The sequence below is a fragment of the Martes martes genome (assembly GCF_963455335.1).
Source record: "Martes martes genome assembly, chromosome: 17".
NCBI lineage: Eukaryota > Metazoa > Chordata > Mammalia > Carnivora > Mustelidae > Martes > Martes martes.
This window is the reverse complement of record NC_137905.1, coordinates 44,635,930-44,659,998: the sequence shown is the minus strand read 5'-3', so window position 1 is coordinate 44,659,998 and position 24,069 is coordinate 44,635,930. Positions and strand designations below refer to the sequence as shown.

Here is a 24,069-nt window from a genome sequence, read left to right as displayed (position 1 = left end):
CTGGGGGGCATCGCCAGGAAGGGGAGATGGGGGCCTTGTTGAGGGAGAACTGACCGAGATTAACAGCTGGAGCTGGTCCGACCTCCCTCTCCCTCCGCCTCCCCCTCCCTTGCACCCCGCCTTTTTCTGGCTTTGTCCCAGCTCCTCCCAGCCTTGCCGGAAAGGAGAGGGGGGATGGGGTGGAGGGGGCTCCCGCCCAGCCAGCTGTGGTTGCCCTGGCAACGGACTGCTGCAGCTGCAGCAAGCAGCAGTGAGGGGGGAGGCAGGAGCTGGGGCCTGGGGGGAAGGGATGGAAAGATGAAGAGGCCGCTCTCCCCGGCTAGGGTAGGGGGCGGGGGTGCCAAGAGCACCTCCTCCTAATCTACCCGACCTCACCTGGGTCCCCCATCCCAGGGATGTTGGGAGGGAGGCAGATTTGGGTGAGGCGGGATGAGGAGAGAACCAGGACACGGAGAGATCAAGAGAGAGACAGAGAGCCACACATTTATAGACAATCGGAACAAGAGCAGGAGAGGGAAGAAATAGATTTGGAGAGAGAGGTAGATGAGCGAGCCACAGGAGTGACGGGGGGTGGGGGCAGAGAACAGAAGAAAGATGGAGATTCAGTGGGAGAGGAAATAATAGTAAGAAGAAATAGCAGACACATGAGGGAGAGACAGAAGGAGGAAGTCGAGAGTGATCTGGAGAAGCAGGAGAGATTCAAGGAGGGGAGGCAGAGAACCCCGGCACATAAATTAGGAGAGAGAAGAATAAGAGGGAACCACATGTGGGGAGAGAGAGACAGGATCCGGGGACAGGTAGAGTCCTAGGACAATGACACGGAGATGAGACTTCAGGGGAGAGGAAAAAGAATTTAGGGGACAATAGAGAAATGTGGAGAGAGCCAAAGGTATGAAGGGCTTCAGAGGTTGGCTGGGGACAGAGCCAGGGGTGATGGGCGGGAGAGTGAGACTGGGGGAGGGTCCAAGAGGGCACCCGCTGGAGAGATGGGGATGTGGCCGGGGAAGTTGAAAACTGGGGCAAGATGGGGAAGGGACCAGCAGGGCACAGTGTGGGTGCGAGTTGCGGGGCGTTGGACGTTGGTGTGTGTCACAGGCGCCAGGAGAGGATGTGAGAACAGCTTGTTCCACCGTTCCCATGCTGGGTGGGGGGGAGGGCGGCACGGGGAGAGGATGGGGCCTCAAGGAGGGTGGAGACTGGGAGAGTGTCTGGAACACTCTAGAATTTTTAGGAGATGTGGAAATAGCTGGTCCACCTCCTCTGGAAAAAGGATATATACCCGTTTTGGAAAAAGATATTCTTTGGGGGGGGGAGGGGAGAGGCTGAGTCAGAGAAGCATCAGGTTTTAGCTCAGAGATGAAGACTCAGTGACAGGTTAAGGGGGTGAGGTGGGCCAGGAAGACTTAGCCACCTGGCCAGCCAGCCCTGTCACGAGGCTGGACTGCTTCTTGGATCCGGACTTCCCACAAGAGGCTATACCTTGGATTTTCACGTGGAGTTATGAGATTCAGAAAATCGGTGAGACCCTGATCCTCAGGTCAAACTGCAAGTGTTTCAACAGGGCAGCTGCGGAGCCGGGCCGGGAGAGCCCCTAGAGGGAGGTGTGGCCCAGGGGCGAAGTTACGGGGTACCCCCGCCTCATCCTGTTCCCCCCCCCCGCCACCCCCCCTCCCCGGCCTGGAAGCAGAGGCTGATTTGCACCCAAAACCACCAACCAGATGACAGGCAGTGGGAGGCCTCCTCCCACCGAGGAAGGCGTGGATATGCAAATAAGCCAGCGCCGGGAGGGTGTGGCCTGGGGAGGCCGCAGCCAAAGGAGGCAGGGGCCCCTTGGCTCTGAGTCCCGCTGCAAAGGATTTACCGAGCTGGAAATCCGGCTGTCTGTACAACCTCCACATTTTAAAAAGTTTGACCACTAAATCTAAAACCGGCACACTCCGTGGGCCTGGTCTGGCTTTCTGGCCGCTAGAAATGATTTCCTTGGTGCAAAGTCTCCCTTTCTTCAACTTAAGGACTTTTTACCTTCTGAGTGCAGGATTCCTGTCATTTGGGTTTCAAGGAAAGGAAGTCTGCAAGGCTGGTGCTGAGGGAAGAGTGTCTGTGTGTGTGTGTGTGTGTGTGTGTGTGTGTGCATGCGCGTGTGTGAGAGCGCGTGAGCGAGCACGAACGTGCAGAGGGCGAGCTTGCGTTTGGGACAAGTGGAACAGGAGGAGGGGGCTGACGGTGGACCACACCCTCCCATCAGTGACTCCAGGCAGCTGCCCAGCTAGTGAACACACAAGCCATTTCTATGAAACATTTATTTCCTTTGAAACCTCCAGAAACATGCCAGAAAATCTCAAGACCGGGATAGGAAAAAAAAAAAAAAAAAGACAATAAAGAATAAAAAAGCCAAATGAAACAAATCAACATATGAAAAAAAAAGCCCTGCTTATCTTCAAGCCTTCAGAGAGAACGCCAACCTCAAATTAAATAGATTTCTTTTGCAGAGATCCTTAAAAAAATAACAGAAAACAAAACCAAAAACAAAATCATAATTTACACTTGTCAATGTACATGATTAGGTCCCCAAAATGATTTGAATGATCTGAAGGTACGAGAACTTAAAAAAAGGGAGGGCAGCCTCCAGGTTAGGGTCTGAGGAAAGGGCCGTGGAGTGGTCCTGGAGAACCCTTCCAAAAAGGGGGTGGGGAAGAGGGGCAGAGATATCACAGTAGTTGGCCAGGGCTGAAGACCAAGGGGCCCCCCCCTTGCGGCGCTCTCCTCTCACTGTGCGGGTGAGGGGCAGGAGATGGCAGATCTGAGGGCTTCTATGGGGCTGCCGCTGCTGGGGTCAGAGGGTGATCACAGGGAGACAAGAGTGCCCTTTCCTCTTGCCCCTGCTGGCCCACCCTGGCATCTCTCCGAGCGCCTGTGTCCTGTGCAGTCCCCACAGCCCCCCTTCCCTGAGGTTTCTGGCCCCAAAGAGAAAGTGGTGGGGTCTCTGGACCAGGGTTGGGCCACCTGGTGCTGGCTTCCAGCCCAGAGAGTGCTGCCTGGAGAGGGGCCAACTCCCCCTGCCTGGGGCCTCCCCAAAGGGGAAAGCCCACCAGCCTGCTCCCCCTGCCTTGCATATCTCGGGAGTCCTCCCCCCCCCCCCCGAGTCCCAGCCAGTAGGGGACACACCTTGATCCTCAGCTTGAGGTTGGGGGGAAATCCACAGACTGTGGCCATCCAGACTTGTTCTGGCGCAACTCCACATGAAAAAATAAATATATATATATATATCTTTTTTGTTTTTAAAGGAAAAAAAAGAAACTCTGTTTCCTGGGTGAACAGCATAGTACCGCTCTGGCGTGGCTGACTGGCAAGCTGCCCCTTATTGCCTTTAGAGAACCAGCGTCCCGTGGGGGTTCACACAGCAAAGCACTCCCCCGGGGAGCACAGTGAGGGTGTCCAGACGTCCGCCGCTCGCTCACTTGTGAAAGGAAAACAAAACCAGAGAGGAGACGAAGGCTGTTTTCTCTCCAGCCCTGACCTCAGGGCTGCGTGGAGGCCCTCCTGGTGCCCAGAAGAGGCCCCGGGCTGTGCGGTGGGAGTAGGCGTGATGGGGAGGAGAGGGCTTTGCGGCCTGGGGCCTGGGCAGGAGCTGGAAGGTGGAGGGGCCCAGGCCCAGGCGCTGTGGCCTCTGGTGGTCGAGGGGCTGATAGAAAAAAGACTGTAGAAACTGTCCCGAGTGTGCAAATAGTTTCCCCTCAGAGACGCTGACTCTGGATGCTGGGGCTTCCTCTCTCCATTCTGGGGTCCCAAGAAAAGAAATGAAACTCGAAGAAAGTGCTCCTGGCGGCTTTTTGGAAGAATACGGTTGGAAGGGGTTCATGTCCGTGCTTTCTGGAGCGAGAGCGCACCGGGACTGAGAGTCCTGGCCGCTGTCCACACAGGCCCTCCTCTCTGGGGCCTGGGGGAAGCTCAGGCCAGCCTCACACTGATTTCTCATGCAGGGGGCTCGGCTCCACAAGCCCAAACTCTGTTGTATGCAGTGAAGAAACCTGGTTTGTGGACTCCTGGAGCTGTGGGGTTTGGAGACTCACGCCAGCCCTCCCTTCCTCCAGCTTCTGATGGCTTGGTCCCAGGAAGAGGCTCGATGGGCCCCCGGAAGCCGGGGTGGGCACGGTCCAGTGTCCAGGGACCAGAGCTGGGCAGTTCAGATGGTGGGCCGGAGACCGGGTCACCTTGTGGGGCCAGAGGACCCTGAGAAGACGGCAGCGCACAGCCCCAGTGAGGCCTACTGCCGTCCACGGTCTCCGTGTCCACGAGAAGGGCAGTGGGGCCCTGGCTGGGTCATCTCGGTCACGCCCACCACCGGGGAGCGAGCTGAGGGAGATGGGAGAGCGGGAGCCCGCAGCTGGCCTGGCCAGGGAGCCGCCTCAGAGCTCCTTCTTCTCTCTGCAGAAGATCTCGGCGAACTTGCGCAGCTGCTCGCTGGCGGCCTGCGACTCCTCCTGCAGCCGTTGGTTGTTCTGTCGCAGGCTGGCCACCTCCGACTGAAGCACTGCCTTGTCCTGCTTCTCCTGTGGGGCGGGGCTGGTGTCAGCGGGTGGGCAACGCCGGGCACTAGGTTCAAATCCTGGCTCAGCAGCTAAGCGACCCTGGGCAAATCACCTCATCTCTCTGGACCATCCCTCTCAACTCTTAGGACACAGGCCTCACAGTGACTCAGTTTACCCTCATGGCCACCCACGGACTCGGGGGCTGCTGTCGGCCTCAGGTTCCTGGAAAAGGAGACCCAGCCTTGCACAGCAGGCGGGGAGCTGGGATGTGGACGGACGCGGGCTGTCTGTATGGGCTCCACTGGCCCTTCAGAGATGCCCTTCCAGGCTCCATGACACCCCAAGGCAGCCAACTTGTCCCATGTCATGCAGTATTACATGGGGGGACTGGAACCCGGGCCCCTCAGATTCCTGCGCTCAAGACTCGCACAGTATATTCTGCCCCCTTTTTGTCTTTTACCCAAAAGTCTATGAAGCACCAAGTAGAAGTCCTCTGCCCTTACTTCTCTCCTCCCCCTACAGCCTGGAGGTAAGGACAAGGAACAATCTGGAACGGTGCCATCTAGGTAACGCTCTGACCCACAGACATTAAACTTTTATTTTTTTTTAAGTATGATGATGTTCTAGGCAAGAGTCCTGCACCTCGCCTGGTTTCTGCTTGAGTGACTAGACTTCTTTTCTATGTCAGTAAATATCCAGATAATCGGCTGCAGAATATTCCCCGGCACGGCGTCTTGTCCTTTACATAACTGCACTCCTGGGGAGGGACGGCTGCACCGATGCCCAAGTTTTATTGCCAACAGAGCAGCAGCAAGCATCCCTGCTCACCGATCTCTGTCCCCATGCCTGCAACTCTGCTGGACACATTCCCACAAGCAGAATTGCGGGATTGACAAGATACACAATCACATTTTTTTTTTTTTTTTAAATATTGTCCAACTGCCCTCCGAAAAGGTTGAGCCAATTTGTTCTTCCTCCAAGAATTTACGAGAGTTCTCTCCATGTGTTTACCAAACTTTGGTATTGTCACTTTCTACTCTTTGCTCTCGACTACATTCAAAGCTGGGTGGTCTCCCCAAGAGTGGGCAGGGTGGTGGGGAGTGGACAGGAGCGTCCGCCTTGCTGCCCGCTACCGCCGAGGGCGTGGGAAGCCGAACAGCCCAGCGCCGGGCTGAGGGCTGGCTGCCTGGCGGCCTTACCTTCTGGAGGTCGGTGTGCAGCTGCTTCAGCATGACCTCCAGCTGGTACACCTTGCCTGTCAGGTCCAGGGGAGGCTCCTCGCTGGAAGGACAAGGGATGGGGTGAGACTCAAGGCCCCCCTAGGCCCTGGGGAGGGTTCCAGACCCACAGCTGGGAGGAACACGGAGGCCAGGACCCTCTGGTCCCTTAAGTTCTGGGGAGCCCTGTCCTTGCTAGGGTCCTCAGAGGGGCCTGGAGGAGGAACCAGCCCTCCTCCCTGCCACGCCACCCAGAGAGGGGCCATCTGTGGGTGTGGGCGGGGGCTGTGGCTGCCTGTGGAAGGCTGTGTGTGTGCCCCCAGGCACAGACCACGCATATATTTCCGGGAGGAATTCCTCCCAGTGTGAGCGCCTCACATGGCACAACACAAGAAGCCCACCTGGCAGACATGCACTGAGCACCAGCGGAACTGGGCCCTGTGTCCGCAGTGGGCAACAGGACAGGAGGGCCTGCCCTCGGGGACAACAATAAAGAACACCGACAACGCCGCCCTTCCAGAGAGCGTGCCCTGCGCTGGGCACAGTCTCAGTGTAACACAGCTCCTGGCCCAATGTGGTCTGGGAGATCACCGTGTCCTTACCCCCGACCCCCACCACAGAGTGGGGAGCCCAGCCTGTGGCTTCTCCTCTGTGCAGCTCCCTAGCCCTGGCCTGCGGGGCCCCTGAAAAGGACAGGGGGCAGCTCAATCCCTCCGGTGGGCTCCATGAGGCACACTGGGGGTGCCGGGGAGAGGGTGGGCTGCAGCAGACCAGAAGGGAGATGGGAGTGGACTCAGCCCCCCTGCCTTCCTGCCACTTCTGCCCCCTCCCTGGTCCTGGATCCTGGGGACCTGCAGCTGCAGGGGAGGTGGGAGGCAGGTGGGAAAGGGTCACCGGCTCAGGGGTGAAGGGGATGCGGGTCCTGCCACTCCCGCACCCAGTCCGTTCCTCCCCCTGCAGCAGCACTGTCTGTAGCCGCCTCCTCCCTGTGATCATGGTTGGGCCACATCTCTGGTGCAGGTTGAGTTCTAAAGCCAGTGAAAGAGGGGTGTGAAGGAGAGTTAAAAAAAAAAAAAAGAGTCAGAAAAACCCAGAAAAACTGAAATTTCTCTCAAAAACTCCTTCATTTCGTGCTGACGTGCACAAAAGCCCACTTGGCGAGGGGTGCACTGAGTGTGAAGAGTGCTGCTTAAATCCACGGACATGCAAACACACCCTTTCCACCCAGTCTCCCTCTTTTTAATTGTTTTTCCAGCCAAGTGAGTGCAGTCAGATATGTGGCACTAAACGTGAGAGGACAGTGAGATGTCGGTCTCCTCCTCCCTCCCCAGGAAGCCTCGGGAGGGCAGGGCTAGGGCCTCAGTCCACAGAGAGGACCTCTGGGTCCACAGAGAGCCCTAGGGAGAGGTGCCCATCTGCATAATTCAGGAATTCTGTGTGTAGAGAAGACCCAGGAGCAGAGAGAGGGGAGATGAAAGCCGGGGAGGAAGGGACCAGGGTGGAGCGCAGGGCGGGGCACCGCTTAGACTTTCATGACTTACAAGCAAACTGATGGTATTGATTACAGTGTAGTCTCCATCCATGGGGCTGGGGCTAACCTGGGCTCGGTCAGCACTGCAACCCGGTGCTTGGATTACTCCCCAGTCTGTCGGGGGAGAACAGCAGGTGCCCCCACCCCGCCAGCTAATGCCAGAGGAGGAGGTGGGAAATGGGGGCAGCAGCTGCCTCTCACCCGCCTGCTGGGCAGGGGTCTGGGTTGTAGGGACCCAGGTTGCCAGCCTCCACGTGTTCCCAGGGAAACCTCACCTCATGGTAGGGGTGGTCCTGGGGGTGGGGGGCCCCCTCTCCAGGCTCAGGTGGCTGTGGACAGGACTGTGTGCAGGTGGGACCTCCGGGCTCAGAGCTGGGTCGTTGAGGGAGAAAAGTGAGACGGCTCTTTGCACTGCCCAGGAGAGAGAGGGAGGTCAGCAGGGCTCCCCGTTCCTGTGCCCCCAGTGCCCCCGCCCCACTGACTAACCACCTTCCCCCCATCACACACACCTCCCAGCCAAACCACTCTGACGTTCCCAATCGTTTCTGTTCGATCACACAGGCATTTAGGATGGGTTCCTACCCAAATACCCAATCAAGTGACTCCAAAAAAATCCCATCCTGACTCTGAGCAAGCTTTTAGACCCAATGACTGGTTTAGACCAAATTCAAGGGATAGGAAACAAGTGAAACGACAGTGTAATAGGTGCGCCTGGGTGGCTCAGTGGGTTAAAGCCTCTGCCTTTGGCTCAGGTCATGATCCCAGGGTTCTGGGATCGAGCCCCGCATCCGGCTCTCTGCTCACCAGGGAGCCTGCTTCCTCCTCTCTCTCTGCCTGCCTCTCTGCCTACTTGTGATCTCTGTCAAATAAATAAATAAAATCTTTAAAAAACAAACAAACAAACAAACAAAACAAAAAAACCCGACAGTGTAAGAGAGTAACCACCCAAACTTGGGGTGAATGACCTGGTTCCACCAACAAGTAAACAGCATGAAAAAAGCGGAGTTGAGGCTGGGCGATGAGCTGGCGGGGAGGTGTTTGCACTGTGGTTTTGAGAAGGTTTGTGAAGTTTCAAAAGCGAAAAGAGAAGCAAGACAGGGGATACCATGCATACTGAAGAGAGAAAAGAAATCCCCTGGTTGTTGAAGCTTGATTCTGGGGTCCCATCCTAGACTTGCCTTTGGGGACAGGGCCCGGGCACCTGCATTTTTAAACAGGGACAGAGAGGTGATCTTTCGGTGAGGGTAGGAACTGGCGGCAGCCAGACCCTCCCCAGAGAGCTGCTGGCTCAGTGATCCAGGGACAGTGGAGTGTGTGGGCACAGAAAACCAGGGGCTGGGTCCCTGCATGCCCCTTGGGCAGAGGGGCCACCAGGAGCTCAGTGGCACAAGCCGGCCACTGGCAAAGGCAGGCCCCCGATTCAAGTTCTGACATTTTAAAGTTTTTATTTTATGTTTTTTAAAGATTTTTAAATTTATTTGAGAGAGATACTGAGAGAGCAAGAAAACACAAGTCGGGGGAGAGGCAGAGGGAGAGAGAGAAGCAGGCTCCCTGCTGAACAGGGAGCCTGATGCGGGGCTTGATCCGAGGACCCTGGGACCATGACCTGAGCTGAAGGCAGAGGCTTAACCCACTGAGCCACCCAGGTGGTCCAGATGTTGATGTGTCTTACTACCACCAATGGTGACCTTGCTCCCTTGGCTAAGGTGCTGTCCACCAGCTTTCTCCACTGTGAAGTTACAACTGTTCCTTTCCAACAGTCACTTTGTTAGTGACACTTAGTAACAGTCACTTTGTTAGGACCAAATATTTGCTCCTAACAAATATTTGGGGTAGATGCTTCGAGGCTACACAAAACCCTGCTTCTGCATAAAGTCTCCCCACTTATTTTAACAATCATCACTCATTACTGTGCTATTTTAATGATGCCTTTCTGTCTTCCTCATTCCTTCTCAATTAACTAGGATCCTCTTACAAGGACGAGCTGTCATATAGCTGTCTGTTTAGTTACCTGCTTACGTGAGTATGGACTCGTGGACATTTACTCTAGTCTTTGGGTCAGAATCCAGTACTGCTCGTATTTATTATGTGGTTCAACTGCTCTGACTTTGGCCGTTGGGAAGCTCTTCAGGATGGCTCCTGTGTCCTCCCACCCCCCACACCCCCTTGCTAAAGCATTTCCTTACTTCCTAGCCCCATAAGATGGGATCCCCTTTACTTCTTTTGTTTTTCTGGAAGATTCTGAAGCAAACCACAGATATCTCTGTAGTTCACCCGCAGAAGCTTCCCTAGGCCACAGCTACCATGCCGCCGACAGACCTGCCAAAGTGGACAGTTCCTTTAGTCTTTTCCATTTGTTTGAGTCCCACAGGATAATGCACACACATGGTCCCCAACCAAGCTCACAGGTTGCTGAAACCACCCCCTGAGTCCATTCCTCGGCCGGCCCCCCTCCCGCCAGTCCTCCTTCCTGCTCCGCAGGGGAAGTAGCTGCCACTGTGGCATCAGTGTTTCCTTCCAGGCTTTTTGGCTACAGCGTCCCACATCACCCATTACCTAACCTTCTGTGTGGCTGCTGGGGTTCATTTATTTTCACAGAGGAGGGGGAGAAAGCTCCCTGGGGGACCCTGATGCACCAACCCGCTCCCCCAGCTTTCTCCCAGGTGGTGCTGGCTCCTCAGGCAAGGTGGGGGGACTGGCTGCAGGGGAGGGGGCTCGGGCTGCCCCAGCCCCTCCCAGAAGCCCACAGCTGGGGCTCAGTGTCTGGATAGACAGTAGGACAGCGGCTGGCAGCATCTGGTCTTTAGGGAGCGCCCGGAGCCTCCCCGCTGCTTCCCACAGACCAGTGCTCTTGGCCCCAGGAGGCCTGGACACCCGTGGGGAGAGAGGAGGTGGCCCCACCACCTGGTATCCCTTCTGGGACACCCCCCCCCCAATCCCCAAGCACCTCCATCAGATAAAGAGTCAGCGGCTCAGGGAACCCAGGGAGTGAGAGCCCCCTGAGGACCCTGGGGAGACCCGGAGAGTCCACCTGATAAAGGCCCTCAGATTCTCTTTCTGGATCCTGCACCTGGGGCTGAAAACCCAAACGTCCTTAGGGACATGCATAAGAGTTTGTTCCTAAGTGCGGTCAGTCTGTGCAAACCCGTTAATGCTCACGACCACCCTACGGTAGGAGCATCACCTTGACTTGAGCAAACTAAGGTAGCAGAGGCCAACCACTTGTCACCTGGCTCATCAGCGGCGAAGCCGGGGCTCTGCTCTCCCTTTTAACCACACCTGACCCTTCCTCTCTCGGGAGACTAGGATGTCTTCACTTGTCACATCCTGTGCTGGCCCCACTCCTTTCCCTCCCTCCCAAAGTCCTGGGCCTAAGTGACATTCAGCCTGACACTGCCTGTGACTTGTAAGGGGACGTGACGTCCTTGGGGCCGGCAGCATCGAGTCTGCGGCAGAATGAATGAGTAAAAAAATGAACCAGCTCCCTTTCTGACCCCCAAGTCACCTCTGCTTTCCCACCATGGCTGCTTAGGTCGTGGGTAAGAGGCGAGGTCTGCCCACACCCCCACCAGGCTGGACGCACACGGGGTGATGGCCGACTGGGTCACACTTGGAGGAAAGGCCTCCCTGCGCCAAGACTCCCGAGACGCATGGGGATAAAGGGCACGTGCGAGGTCCACCTGGCAGCACGGGGCCCTGCACCCTTCCCCTGCTCACCCACGGGGTCACCCAACTCTGTCTCTGCAGCTCTGAGGTGAAGAACTGCAGCTCGGTGAGTTACGACCCGAGTTCATCTCAATGAGGAGAGAGCAAGCGCATATACCCGAGTGTAAGGGCATCTGAGTTTCCTGTTCTACAACTGATCTGCTTCCTCTGCCCATCTTTCTGGAAGGCGTTCAGGCCTGGGTTCGATTCCTCACCCTGTGTGTCCTTGGCCAGTTCGGGGACTCTCTACTCCAAGCCTCGGTTTCCTCATCTGTGAATGGAAATCCTCACATATCCCTGAGACCAGAGCTTTGAAAGTGATTCTGCAAGGCGGCAGAATGCTGGCTCCGTGGAGATACTCTGTAATGTCACTGTGGCCATATCACCTCCTCCTCCAAGTGCTGTGGAGCAACCCTCTCCTCCACCATGGAGGAGGGTCAAATGGTCTGAAGGGTCAAGTTCACTTGCAGTATCAGGCCCCTGTTGGCAGCCACTCCCCGGCTGGGGGTTCTGAGCCTAAGGTGGGGGTAGAGCAGAGGCCTGGCCTGGTGTTCTCAGACCGCTCTCTCTCCCACCCTGCCTTCACCCTGTGACCAGGAGAGGCTGCAGGAGAGGACGGGAGCGACCAAAGGAGCAGACACGGAGGGACGCTTCCTCCAGGCCACCTGCTAGATGTGGACTGGCCCAAACATGGAAATAGGAAGGGTCTGGCTTAAGGGATCCTGCTCTGAGCCAGAACCATGCTGGGCACTCAGCAGTGACCAAGATGGCCCTGGGTCCTGCCCTCTCAGTCCAGTGCAGAAGACAGACCCATCACCAGGCAGCAGTGGCCCTGAGGGGTCAGGGCTCGGGGAGCCCAGAGCAGGTGTCAAATCCAGATTAGGGGATATCAGGGAGGGCTTCCTGAAGGAAGGACAGCAAAACTATCGTCTAAAAGACGAAAAAATGAGCTAGAACACTAAATTCATGTTGGTCAGGAATTACCACAGGTCCCATTTTACAGATGAGGAACTAATGCTTATAAAGATAAAGGTGCTTGCCCAAGGTCACAGGAGAAGGAAAGGGCAGAGTACTAGCTATCCCTCATTACCTGTTTCCCTTTTTCCATAAGAACAGATCCCAAATGTTTGTCCGGCATATAGCCTCATGTCTCAGCCTGCTCTGGAACTATTAGGCATGGCTGTGTGCGATGCTCTGGCCCATGGGAAGTAAGCGTAGGGGGAGGGTCAGGCTTGGGGACGTGTCCGCTCTCCTGCTGCTCAGAGTCGGACACGGTGGCCTGTGCTCCAGCATCCATCTCGGACCGTGAGGGCAAGGCCCCCGGAAATGGCAGAGCAGAGGGCACAAGGAGCCTGCACCCCGTACCAGGAAGCATTTGTGGAAGTGCCCCCCAGCCCCAGCCACCCACCCCAGAAATTTTCACCTGCATCAAACAGGTTTAAGTCATTGTTAACTTGGGTTTTCCGCTGCTTGCAGCCAAAGCAAACCTAAATACAGTTTGGAGGATGACAAGTTTGCCCTGTGATGTGGTATCAGGTACCCTCTGTTGAAGGCTTGTTCTGTGCTTGACGTGTTTCACACCCAGTGGTGTTTCACGTGACCCTCACTGCGGCCCCAGGCACGTTCCTATGTTCCGTAGGTCAGACAGGCAAATACGCTTGCCTGGGACTGCACAGTGAGCAAGAGACAGGGCAGGATGTGAACCCTGCTCCCCCTAACTCTGGATCCTGTGTGTACCCCACTTCAAAGCCCCAGGGCCCCCCGCTGATCCTTCTCAGACAGGGCAGCAGGGGAGGGATCGGGCCAGGCTGGGGGGGAAGGTGCCTACCTTCGTAGGCCTTGGCTGCGTTCACCAGGCTGGACCACTCGAGGCCAGCAGCTGTGTCAGGCAGGGGCATCATCCCAGGGTCGAGGCGCCGCAGTGGCCGGTCCCGCCCGTCGGCCAGCGAGAGCTCCGAGGCAGAGATGGTGGCTGGGTAGGAAGAAGGGAGATGGGAGGATGACAATGTGAAGGAAACAGAGACGTTCACCCATTCTCTCTCACCTTCTGTGTAGCTCTACAATGCTGTATCAGTGTTATAATAGCACACACGATTAAGTAAATATATCACCCTCATGAGAAGCTGCCAAATGCCAGCAGGTAAGGGGGTGGGAGTGTCAGGTGTTTATGGGGGTGGGGACGGGGTGAAAGGGACAGAGCAGTGGGAGGTGAAGTCAGAGGTGACAGGGATGGACCGTGTGGGACCTCGTAGGTCAGGAGGACTTTGTCCTTCACTCTGTGTGGGACGGAGCCACAGGCTGGCTCTGGGCCCCGGGGGCGGGGAGGACACACACGGACACGAGACCCGATGCAGGTGCTCACAAGCTCCCCAGCTGCCTGTGGAGGCCAGACTGCGCGGGGGTAGAGAGCAGGGAGGCGGTAGGGGGCTGCCCAGGACAGGCCTGTGTGAGGCTGGGGGGGGTGGAGGGGCAGGAACAAATGGCAGGTCCTGGAACGATTCTGTGCGTGCAACCCAATGTACTTCCAGAAGCGGGGAGGTGAGCGTGGGCCAGAGAGAAGGTGCACGGTGACTCAGGATCCTGAAGCCGGCCCTGAGCTGGGGAGGTGGGGGGTGGGCCCCAAGTTTGTTTCTGGAGGAGGCAGTACCATCCCGCAGACACAAGTCTGGGTCATCAGTGTGTGGTCAGTGTCTGGCGGCGGCAGGATCACTGCGGGGAGACCTGCTGGGTCCCTGTATGGAAGGCGGGGCAGAGAAAGAGGCCCTTGAAGTCTCTGGGTGTTGGGAGTGACGGTGGCAGCAGCTGCTTTTGCTGCAGCCATCGGCCGAGTCCCATGTGCTGGGCAGAGGCCCCAGGCCTCAGCTTGCAGACGCTTCACAGCTGCCAAAGGGGAGGGGACAGAGGACAGCAGCGGAGCGCATGGAGGTCAGGAGGTGACTCAGGCGGGGAAGGCAAGGCCCAACCATGCTGGGCATGCTACGGGGACCATCTCACAGCTGGGACGGAGGTGCTGTGATGCCCCCCGTGTTGTGGAGGGGGAACTGAGGCTCAGAGCAAGATGCCTGGCTCGTGTTCACACTCGCTGGCAGGGGCACCTGGCTTTGAATTGTGTGGTCTGATGCTGCTCAAAGCCCAGCCCTGCCAGGCTTTGGGGTTCAGCAGGTCCATGTTAATGTTCAGTCCTAACCCCAGTCGCCAGTTCTGAGGTGCAGGTGTGACTTGCGATAGGGTTAAAATGCTTGCTTCAGATGCAAGAATACAACAAGATACGAGATAACCAGCACTGTCCAGGGCTTACTGCATGTATTAGGGATCGCACTACGTGCCTCCTGCGTATGAAGGCATCTACGTCTCGGTTTAGTGCGGTGAGGGGTAGGTGTGCCTTGAGCTGAGACGGGGGCGGAGCGGGAGCAGTGGAGATCTGTCTGCATTGGAGGGTGCCGTGCAGGTGCTATTACACACCAGCCCCCCAAAAGGCCGGGGAGCACCCCACAGTCATGCCAGGGACCTGCAATGAAGTCACAATCCCTCGCACCACGTGGGGTAGAGACGGACAAGAGACAAACAGTCCATTGCCACCTGGGTTGGGTTTTGCTGCTTGATGAGCCTGGCCCAGACTTCTGCATCGTCTCTCAGTTTTGGAGCCTTTGGGGTAGTGAATAGGGATTGGCGGGGGGTGGGGGGCGAAGGCAAGGCCTACCCCAGCCGGTGCCCGGGCTTTGACAGGGCCCGTGTGCACTGTGCCTGCTTCGTGGGGGATGCTGGGTAAACAGTCGCTGGGTAAATTAAAGGATGGATGAGTCACACCCTTACACCTCCTTCCTCCAAGAGCTGGCAGACTTGGGGGGAATCAGGTAAGTAAATAAACATTTATGGAACCATCTGCTTAGTGTTGGAACAGGGAGCTGGGGGAGCAGCGAAGGGGAAGCCCGACTCTCAGGGTCCTTCTGTCTGCAGCTGCTGGGGCTGACCACCCCCCTCTCTGGCCTCACATGACTCCCATCTCTGGGGAGTCCAGGCTTCTAGCTGGGTGGCCCCCAGGAAACCCCCCGATGCTCAGCTAACAACTCCTTTCTCTGTAGGTGACACCATCAGTACCCCCCGAAGCTCCAGCGCACCCCAGCTCCCCACCTCGGCTGACACCTCCACTAATGACCTCTGGTGCAGACGTCCCCCACTTCCCAACGCTGGTGAAGCAACCCCCCGCCCCAGACCCAGAGCGCCTGGGCTTACATTTCTTCTCTGGGAAGCCGTTGCCCGTGGCAGGAACGGTGCTGGGGCTGCCGCCGCCGGGCGGGTGGGGGTGCTGGTGCTGGCGGCGGGCAGGCAGCGTGCTGGAGGGGAAGGCGCAGGTGCTGGTGAAGAGCACGTCGCTGGGCAGGCCCGGCTCCAGGCCGGCAGGGCTGGCAAAGCTGGGCTCCCGCCGCCCGCTGCACAGGCTCTCATCGGACAAGGTCCGCTGCAGGCTCTTCTGTGGTGACTGTTGGTGAGACAGGGACAGTCACACGGCATGGTTCTGGCCTGCCTCCTGGTCCCTGTCCTCACAGGCGCCACCCCTGTCCCGGACAGCCATGTGTCTTACCCAATCAGCATCTGTCTCTGTCCCTTTCTGCTCAAAGCACCTCAAGTTTCCACTGGGGATGCCTCCTCCCGCTCCAGGGGTTAGGGAAGGCGGGGTGACCTAAGCTGGACTAATGGCAGCTGGTCCCTGGCAGGGGCCACTAGGGACAGCTTGGTCCCACAAGAGTGCAGCCGAGCTAGAGCAGGCCGGGACAAGAAGGAAGAGAAGCCCAGCGTCGAGGGACTACGGGAGCCTGATGGTTCCCCTGCCTTTGGGGAACAAGAGACTGAACTTCCCCTGGGAACCCCTCCCCCACTCTTGGTCCACATAGTTTGGGTGGCTGGAGGCTGCTTCCACTCTGGGCTCCGGGAGAGGGACACTAGAGCCGATAAGAGCATCACTTTCCAGTCACGTGAGCTACCCTAGCACGGAAGGAATCCCCCACATGTCTGGGATTTGGGCCCCTGGGATCTGGTCTCTGACCCCCATGACGACCTGACTCTGGGCTATGAAGCCACAGACACCAAATGGGGTGGGCTGCCACCGCTGCCGTAGGTGGGGGCCACAGGCAGGGGGAGGCCGGAGTGAGCACAGGCGGTGCTGTCCTCCTCCCTCGCCCTCCCATGACCACCTGCCCGCCCGATTCTGTGTGCGAGCACGTATGCGGCAGTGGTGGGGGGGCGGCCTCCACATACCCCCGCATCTCTCTCCTGCTCGGGTGCCAGGTTGTCCATGATAATGAGTTTCTTCAGGTCGTCCTCAATGGTGGATTTGTAGTTCTTCCGCGGGGAGCGGAGGTCTCGGAGGGATGCCCTCAACCGTGGCTGCCCGAAGACGTTTTTCGTATTAGTGTCCACCTGCCTGGAATGAGAGGATCGGAGTCAGAGGGGCCTCGGGGAGGCTCGTGCTGCTTCTCAAAGTGCTCCTGACCCAAGAAGGCTGACTGCCCCCTGGGGAAGGGACTGTAACCTTTTCCTTTTTACCGGCTGGGAGTGAGCCAGAAGAGGGTTCACATTTATTCTGTCCACTCACTCATCCCACAAGATTTCCTGGGAGCCTGCCTGTTCCAGGCGGGGGACACACAGCAGTGAACACAGAGCTGATCTCCAGTTACAGAGACCCACGAGGAATAGATGAACAGAAAGAGAGATCCCATAAGGTGAGGCAGAAAGAGGAGTTCCGAACAAAGATAAAGCCAGGTAAATGGGAAGGGATCAGCGGGGATGGAGTGTGGCTCTTCTGAAGGGGTGAGAACGGAGGGAGCCCACAGGGTAGAAGAGCACTGCACTCAGAGGGAAGCAGGGGCTGGGCTGGGCTGGGAGGGGGTCAAGCCTGGTGGGTGAGGAGAGGAGCAGGCCTGTGGGTTGGTGGTGAGTGAGGACAGGGAGGAGATGACTGGTGCAAGGCAAGGTCTGGATGTTGGGGGGACACACCCCTCAGGGACTCATGAGCCACAGAGGAGACGTGGGACTGCCTCCGGGAAGGAGGCCTCTGAGATTCTGAGCTGGTGAGCATGAGGTCCTGACTTGTGTTGTAGAAGTATCGCTTTGGTGGCCGGACAGAATAGCGACCCTTATGGAAGCAGGGCCAAGCACGTGGGGAGAGAGACCGTGAGAAAGTTCTTGCAGTTGTTCAGGTGGGACGAGGGTGGCCCAGACCAAGGCTTCCAACTGCAGGAGAGGGATGGGGTCTCAGGATAGGGATAGTCTCCTGGGGGTCAGGGTCCCACGGATGAGTGTGGGGCCACGGACAGCAGACGTCTGGCCGAGTGCTCCAGGGTCTGTTGTCAGATGTCCCTAACTTGGGTTTCCTCCTCTGTCATGTGGGGAAAGAGGGTTCATGAATATTGGGGTGGCCAGGAGGATCCAGAGACGAGGCACCTGAACCCCAGCCAGGGCCCTGGAGCCCCCTCACTGTCACCACCCCTGGGGCTCCCATTCCAGAAGCTGGTCTGTGAGCCCAGGTCACTCGGATCACCATTTTCTTCAGCACCCAAAGTCAACCCCATAATGCCTTCCAGAACACTCTGCCATCTAAAAGCCACTGACGCACAGCCTAGGGTTAAATGCAGGAGCCACAGAGGTGAACAGTTGCTGCTGTGGGGCCAAAGACAGGTGGCCCCATCTCTCGGACCCTCTGGAGAACATGCGGACCTTGCAGGCCTGCGGGGACTACTGCTAATGGCCCAGCTGGCACCTGATGACAAACACCTGGGAGAGGGGGTTGCTCTTGTAGCTGTTGACCCGAGGCTGCCCCCAGGCCGTACACCCCTCAGCTGCTCCCTGGCCCTCTCCTGGGACCTCCCCTGAGGCCTCCTTCTCCTTTCCGGCTCAGCCCTCAGGCTCAGGTCTTCCCTGGTGAAGACTGGGTCCCGGACCTAAGGTGTCCCAGGAGAGAAATAATGACGGCTAACAGCCCTCACTATGTACCAGGCCCTGTCCACCGACCCAAGGGCTCCGCGTACTTGAACTTGTTCAATCTGCACACCAGCCGTGATCACGATCACCCGCTTTAAAGGCGGGAGACTGAGGTGCAAGGAGACTAAATAATTGTACAGTAGGCGTCCAAGATCACACAGCCTGTGCGAGTGGAGGAGTTGGGATTCCAGCTGAGGTCACCAGGCTACAGAGCCCACAGGTATCACTGCTGAACTTGACCACCGTGTCTGTGTCACAGACGTGGCAGAAAAATGATGAACCGGGGGTGCCTGGGTGGCTCATTCAGCTAAGTGTCTGACTCCTGACTTCGGCTCAGGTCACGACCTCAGGGTCATGGGATCAAGCCCTGTGTCGGGCTTCACACTCAGTGCACAGTCAAGCTTGAGGATTCTCTCTCCTTCTGCCTCTACTCCCAACCCCCAAATAATAAAGAAAATCTTAAAAAAAAAAAAAAAAAGACATATAGTGTGTGGGAAGCATAACTGCATTTGATTTAGTAATACTCTTTCAAATGCAGAGAAAAAGTTCTGGGGAAAGTATGAACAATGGTACATGACCCCTGGGAGGCCAAGAGTCTTTCTAGGAGGTGGAAAAATGGGACTGTCCCTTTTCATCTGATACCCATCTGAACTGTCTCAATTTATTTTACCACACATAATCACTTGCCAGAACAACAGTCATTTTAAAAACTAGTTTTTAAAAAAAAGGTGACCCCTGGAATTGATCATTTTGTAACTCAAGAATGAAAGAGTCTTTGGACCCAGGAAGAAAGAGGATGTCTAGGGCTCCTGAGAGTTTTGAAGTTTGCATTTTTCACCTTTTCTCAGCTGCCACCTTGGGGTTTTAACAAAAGAAGGAAGAGAGGGTGGCAAGTTTCTTCCCATCAGGTCGTATTCCTCCCTAAATTAGAATTCCAGGTCTAGGGTAATTCTGGTTTCATCCCAGTGTTCTCTGAAGTGTGTTCTCTGGGTGAAATGAAAAGCTTTAGAGCCCCAAAGAGAAATACGCAGAGAAGCAGAGGACGAGCATACACCCCAATGAGTACGTGGTTCCTCCTCTGGGAGCTCGAAGGGGGCTCAGCCCTCCTCCTTTCAAAGGGATTTCACAGTTTCCCAGAATCCCCTGCGGAGGGGTGTGGTGGAGCATGTGACTCAGTATAGGGCATGTCCCGTGTGGTGCCCACCTCCCCTGGAGAAGGAGCAGGCTGGGACTTTAGCCCGTCTATGGCAAGAAAAAGACACCGTTTATGAGGATGGCGTTCTGGGAGGGGCTTCAAACGTGCACGCTCTCGGCCCTCGGGGCTCTACTTCTGGGGTGTGTCCTTCAGAAAGGCCAGTGTGAACCTATGCATGCCAAGTATATGGGGACACTTAATGGAGTGCTGTCCATCAAGCAAACACAGACCTGGCCCGCAGGGGAAGGGTGAGGCCCCACGGAATCAGGGCATCTAGCTATTAAAGAGAAGTGGAGCTGAGGCATGTGACACAGACAGAGGTTCTCCCAGATCCCTCACAGGAATAAAGAAGTGGTATGTACAGCGTGAAAGCTTTTTTAGAAAACAAAGCTTACACAAGGCTTAGTTTGATATATTAAAATTTACCAAACTCTTGGTTCCAAAAGATGGGTATTTAGGGGATTCACTTTCTAAAAATGTGCCTCATCACAGCCCATGAAATCCTTGATAATCTGCCCTGCCCTGCCTCTGCCCTCGTCTCTCCTCCCACACATGCCTCCCAATGTTCCTTTAGCATGCCAGGCATGGTCCTGCCTCAGTGCCTTTGCACTGGCTATTCTAACTGCCTGGAGAGTTGCCCTCCCCAGCATTCCCCATGAATGGCAGCTTCTCATCTATTCAGCTTATCTCAAATGTTGCCTCCTCAGGGAGGCCTCTCCTGACCACTCAACCTTCTGGTGCCCCCTCCCGGCCCGGGGGTGCTTGATCACACACTCCTGCATTGCTGCTTCACTGTGTTCAACTCCTAGCGGTTTGTCCCAGGTGCTACTGTGTTTGAGGTCCCACTCCACCTCATCTGCAGCCTTCTGTTCTGTGTTGGGAGAGGGGCCTTACACACTGCAGGCCCTCAGAAATAGTTGCTCAACGCCAATCCACCCAGCTAACCAACCAACCCACTTCCCTACCTACCTCCTTCCTTTCAAAGGTTTTTTTTTTTTTTTTAAAGATTTTATTCATTTATTTGACACACACAGAGAGAGATCACAAGTAGGTGGAGAGGCAGGCAGAGAGAGAGGGGGAAGCAGGCTCCCCACTGAGCAGAGAGCCTGATGCGGGGCTCAATCCCAGGACCCTGAGATCATGACCTGAGCCGAAGGCAGAGGCTTAACCCACTGAGCCACCCAGGCGCCCTCCTCTCTCCCTTTCTTTAAAACAAAACAAAACAAAACAAAACAAAACAAAAAACAAAAAAACCCCCACTTATTTAAGTAATCTCTACACCCCATGTGGGACTTAAACTCACAACCCTGAGATCAAGAATCTCCTGTTCCTCTGACTGAGCGAGCCAGGTGTCTCTCTGCCTTCCTTTTACAAGAAGCTTCAGTGACTTTTATAAAAGAAAAAAAGTACAGAGATATTTAAAAAGTTAAGCCAAAAGAACACAGGTATTTCTTCCCTGCTCTGTTTAATTTGTTTTCATGTGCTAATGTTGCCAGCTCCCAGGACCTCTAGCACTCTGATGGGGCATTCGGGATTCTTGAGACATCGTGCCCCAACTCTCAAGCCCGTACACATCTCCGCAGCGGCAGGCCTCACTCCCTTGGGGCACCATGGGCTGGTCTAAAGGAGAAGAGTCCACTGGAATTCAGTTTGGAGTATCAAATTGATTATTACTGCCATTTCTTACTTTTTTTTAAACCCACTCTTACTCTCTTCTGGAAGAATTTCCCGATGTAGTTTCCGAACGGCAAATTGTAAGCAATCATTTAAAACAGCATTAACTCCAGATTAACAAAACTAGCCAGACTGGGCTTGTACATTCTGATCTGTTTCCTTTTTCCCCTAGATCTCAGGTCCCCATGATTGTGAAAACCTGATGACCCCTGAGGACAAACCAGACTGCTCTGACGGTTCAAAAGGATGAGATCACCTTCTCTGTGCTAACACGGAATCGCCCCTGAAATACGCGAAGAGGAAAGAGCAAGTGGAAAAGGCAGACGTGTAGAGACGGGGAGCCACGCTGGCCAACGGAAGGGGCGTGAGGGAGGAAGAACATGGGGTCCCACCGGCTTGTCATGGTTGGAACACTTTGGGATGGACGCGGAAGAAATGAAGGCCGTGGTTGCATCTGGGGGCGGGGGCTGGGGGGCTGGATGGCTGGGGGCCAGGGAAGGGAGAGAGGCTGGGCCTGTGCCACGAACCCCTGGTACTAGTTTCGTTTTCATCCTGGGCACGGTTTACCTTTCACAATATAAATGAAGAGAACACCCGGAAGGATGTGCCTTCTCTCTGGGTTCTGCCTGACAGCACCAGACATCATCTCTGATTTGCCTGCATTGCCTGAACTTGGACTTGGCCATGTTGTGGAATTACACCACTGACAGTAGAAAACAAAGGCAGACAACTTACAAAGGCGGCTCTCTGCGGTAAGGTCCCAGACAACAGCGACTCCTTTTTCCTATGACAGGAGGGCCAGAGGTGGACGGCGACCAATAGCTCTGACTTGGCTGGGCCTGTTCCCAGATGACTCTGGGCTGTGGCCTCCAACTGGGGTGGCTCCCTCGGGGCCAAGTTAATTAAGCTAATTAGCACCACTGTCAGCCTGTCTGGGCCGGGGGCTGTGCCAACGTGGCTGGCAAGGACGCACAGCAGGGGAGGCAGGCAGATATTCCTGGAAGGATGGCTGGGAGACAGGCCTGCAGGAGGGGGCTGGGGAGATGCTGCCCTGCTATGGGGTGGGGATGTTGGGGAGAGGCCTTCCCCGATTCCTTCTGCGGCTGCATGGAGCTGGACCTAAATCTGAGGAAGGAAGGAGCCAGAATGCCAGGTGTCAACCACAAGACGCCTGTGCCTGTCAGCCCAGCCAACAGTGACTGGTACTTTCCTATGACTCAGTGAAATCCTCACGTCACCTCTGGGACATAGGTGCTCCTGTCTTCCCCTCTTGAGGCCAGGAAACTGAGGCACGGTGAGCAGAGAGAACTCAGAATCCACACGTGCCAGATGCTCAGAGCCACCCCAAGATTCACCCCTAATGAAAGAGGGGCTGTCTGCGCGTGGTTCCTGGTAGCAGGGGCTCCCTGGGACGTGGGGCTGGTGTGTTGTGTGTGGCCGCACTGTTTCCTCATGGCGGCCGGGATAGGCTGGTTCTACCATCATCTCACCCCACAGGTGAGGGCTGGCGATGCCGAGAGGTTCTGACACATGGTGCCAGAGGAGCTGGGACGCGAATCCAGGCGGTATAACTCAGGGACCACTCTGCCGTGCAGGTGTAGTAACAGCAGTGACAAAGCTCACGTCCCCAGTGCTCAGTCACTCCTGGGCCCCGGGCGGCCTTCACACACGTGATTTCACTTCACCCCTGCAGTGGCGCTGGATGAAGGAGGCTTCTTAGGGTGGCCCAAGGGCGGTCGCCAGCCCACAGGGGCTTCTCCAGCCCTGCAGTCCGGGCCAGACTGGCCGGTTGAGGAGGCGGTGCCCAGGAGGGCTGAGGGCTGCCGGCTCCACCTCCCAGCCTGCCAGGCTCCAGCCGGGCCCCTCCCGTCAGAAGGGAAACCTGTGGGCCCAGTCACGCCCTCACCTGCTGAGCCGCGTGCAGCTCCAGCACGGTGCTGGGGGCTCAAATGGATGGACTCACCAAGTCCTCAGAAGCTAGGGAAGACTGGCATCCCAGGTTACAGAGCGGGAAGCTGAGGGGCTACACCTTACAGGGGGTAAGCATCCTGACCCTCACGCTGTTCTGCCCTTCTAATGGCTCGGAGAAGGCAGGCCAACGAATTAATGAGCCCAGGGACAAAGTGGCCAAAATGGGGCTGTGTGGCCATCCCCTGAGGCAGAGGTGCTGGTCTGTCCCTCCCTGGGTGTTGACCAAGGCCCGCAGGGAGAAGGGCCGGATGCGGGAGACAGAGCACAGATTCTCTGTCCTTCACGGCTTATTCTGTCGTTTGGTCAGCTAGAGCATGTGCCCACATACAGAGGAGACTGTCCCCTCCATGAGGAAAGAGGAGTCACTGCCCTGGGTAGGAGTTCTCCTTGGGTCTTTTGTATGATGAGATGCTCTGTTAGTTACCTCGCTGGCTATGAATCCGAGCTCCAACACTTCTGGCTGCAGACTTGGCTATGTACCTCTAACTGTGCCTCAGTTTCCTCATCTGGAAATAGGGGTAAGAACGAGATCCCTCTAGTGGGGTCGCCAGAAGATCAGTGGGGCCAGGTCTGTCCAGCCCCAGCCCAGGAGCGTGGCCGAAAGGGAGCACCTCTGGGCTGGATGAGGGCATTAGCATTTCTCTGCCGGATATGTTAGAGGTCCCTAACTGAAATCAACGGCAAGGGAAGCAAAGGAAGTAGACAGATTTGGGAATTACTCCGGGTGGGGGCAGGGGATAAGCTCATAATATGTGGTGACCTTGTGGGGACAAATCACAAAACCAACAAGCATAGTATTTACAGTGATTAACTGGGCAAGTGATGTAACCATTCTGGACCTCAGTATTTCTTATCTGGAAAATGGGAAGAAAAGTACTTGCATCTCCTTGTTCTACGGTGAGGATTAAATGAGTCAATGTAGGTGAAGGGCTTATGACAGTCCTTGGTAAAGTAGGTACTCATATACGTAGGTAAATAAGTTATGCAAACGAGTCCCTGTGCCTTGGGATAAAATGTCAGTGACAGCTTCATATACGGGGGAAAAAAAAATATGTTTAACCTCAAATAATTTAGCTTGAAGATGATGTTTTCTGGAAAACTAGGTTAGGTGACTCAGACGGATCTTTAACAATGAAAAAGACACTATCTCCAAAATGCTCAGAGAGTGTCTGAATAAGACAGCTTTATGAAATGGAAGTATGTGGACAAAAGTGGTTCTAAATTAACATATTACCTTCCACATGTGATTTAAAAAATGTATCCATATGA

General features: G+C 55.9%; 1 protein-coding gene across 3 annotated transcripts in view; it reads right to left on the bottom strand.

Annotated features, from left to right (window-relative positions):
* Nucleotides 1–2,294: 2,294 nt before the first annotated feature.
* The window catches only part of SIPA1L3 (signal induced proliferation associated 1 like 3), a gene marked incomplete at its 5' end in the record, with an annotated part of 100,459 nt that continues 78,684 nt past the window's right edge, over nucleotides 2,295–24,069 (bottom strand). Inside the window, 6 exons of one of the 3 annotated variants that reach the window (XM_080828059.1) lie at nucleotides 2,295–4,550; nucleotides 5,729–5,810; nucleotides 7,553–7,688; nucleotides 12,811–12,954; nucleotides 15,216–15,462; nucleotides 16,203–16,404. In XM_080828059.1, coding sequence (XP_080684185.1) covers nucleotides 4,407–4,550; nucleotides 5,729–5,810; nucleotides 7,553–7,688; nucleotides 12,811–12,954; nucleotides 15,216–15,462; nucleotides 16,203–16,404 — 955 coding nt within the window. In that variant the 3' untranslated portion in view covers nucleotides 2,295–4,406. Of the gene's footprint in view, nucleotides 4,551–5,728; nucleotides 5,811–7,552; nucleotides 7,689–12,810; nucleotides 12,955–15,215; nucleotides 15,469–16,202; nucleotides 16,405–24,069 lie in introns of all 3 variants that reach the window. The other 2 variants (XM_080828061.1, XM_080828060.1) reach the window with 2 other exon arrangements.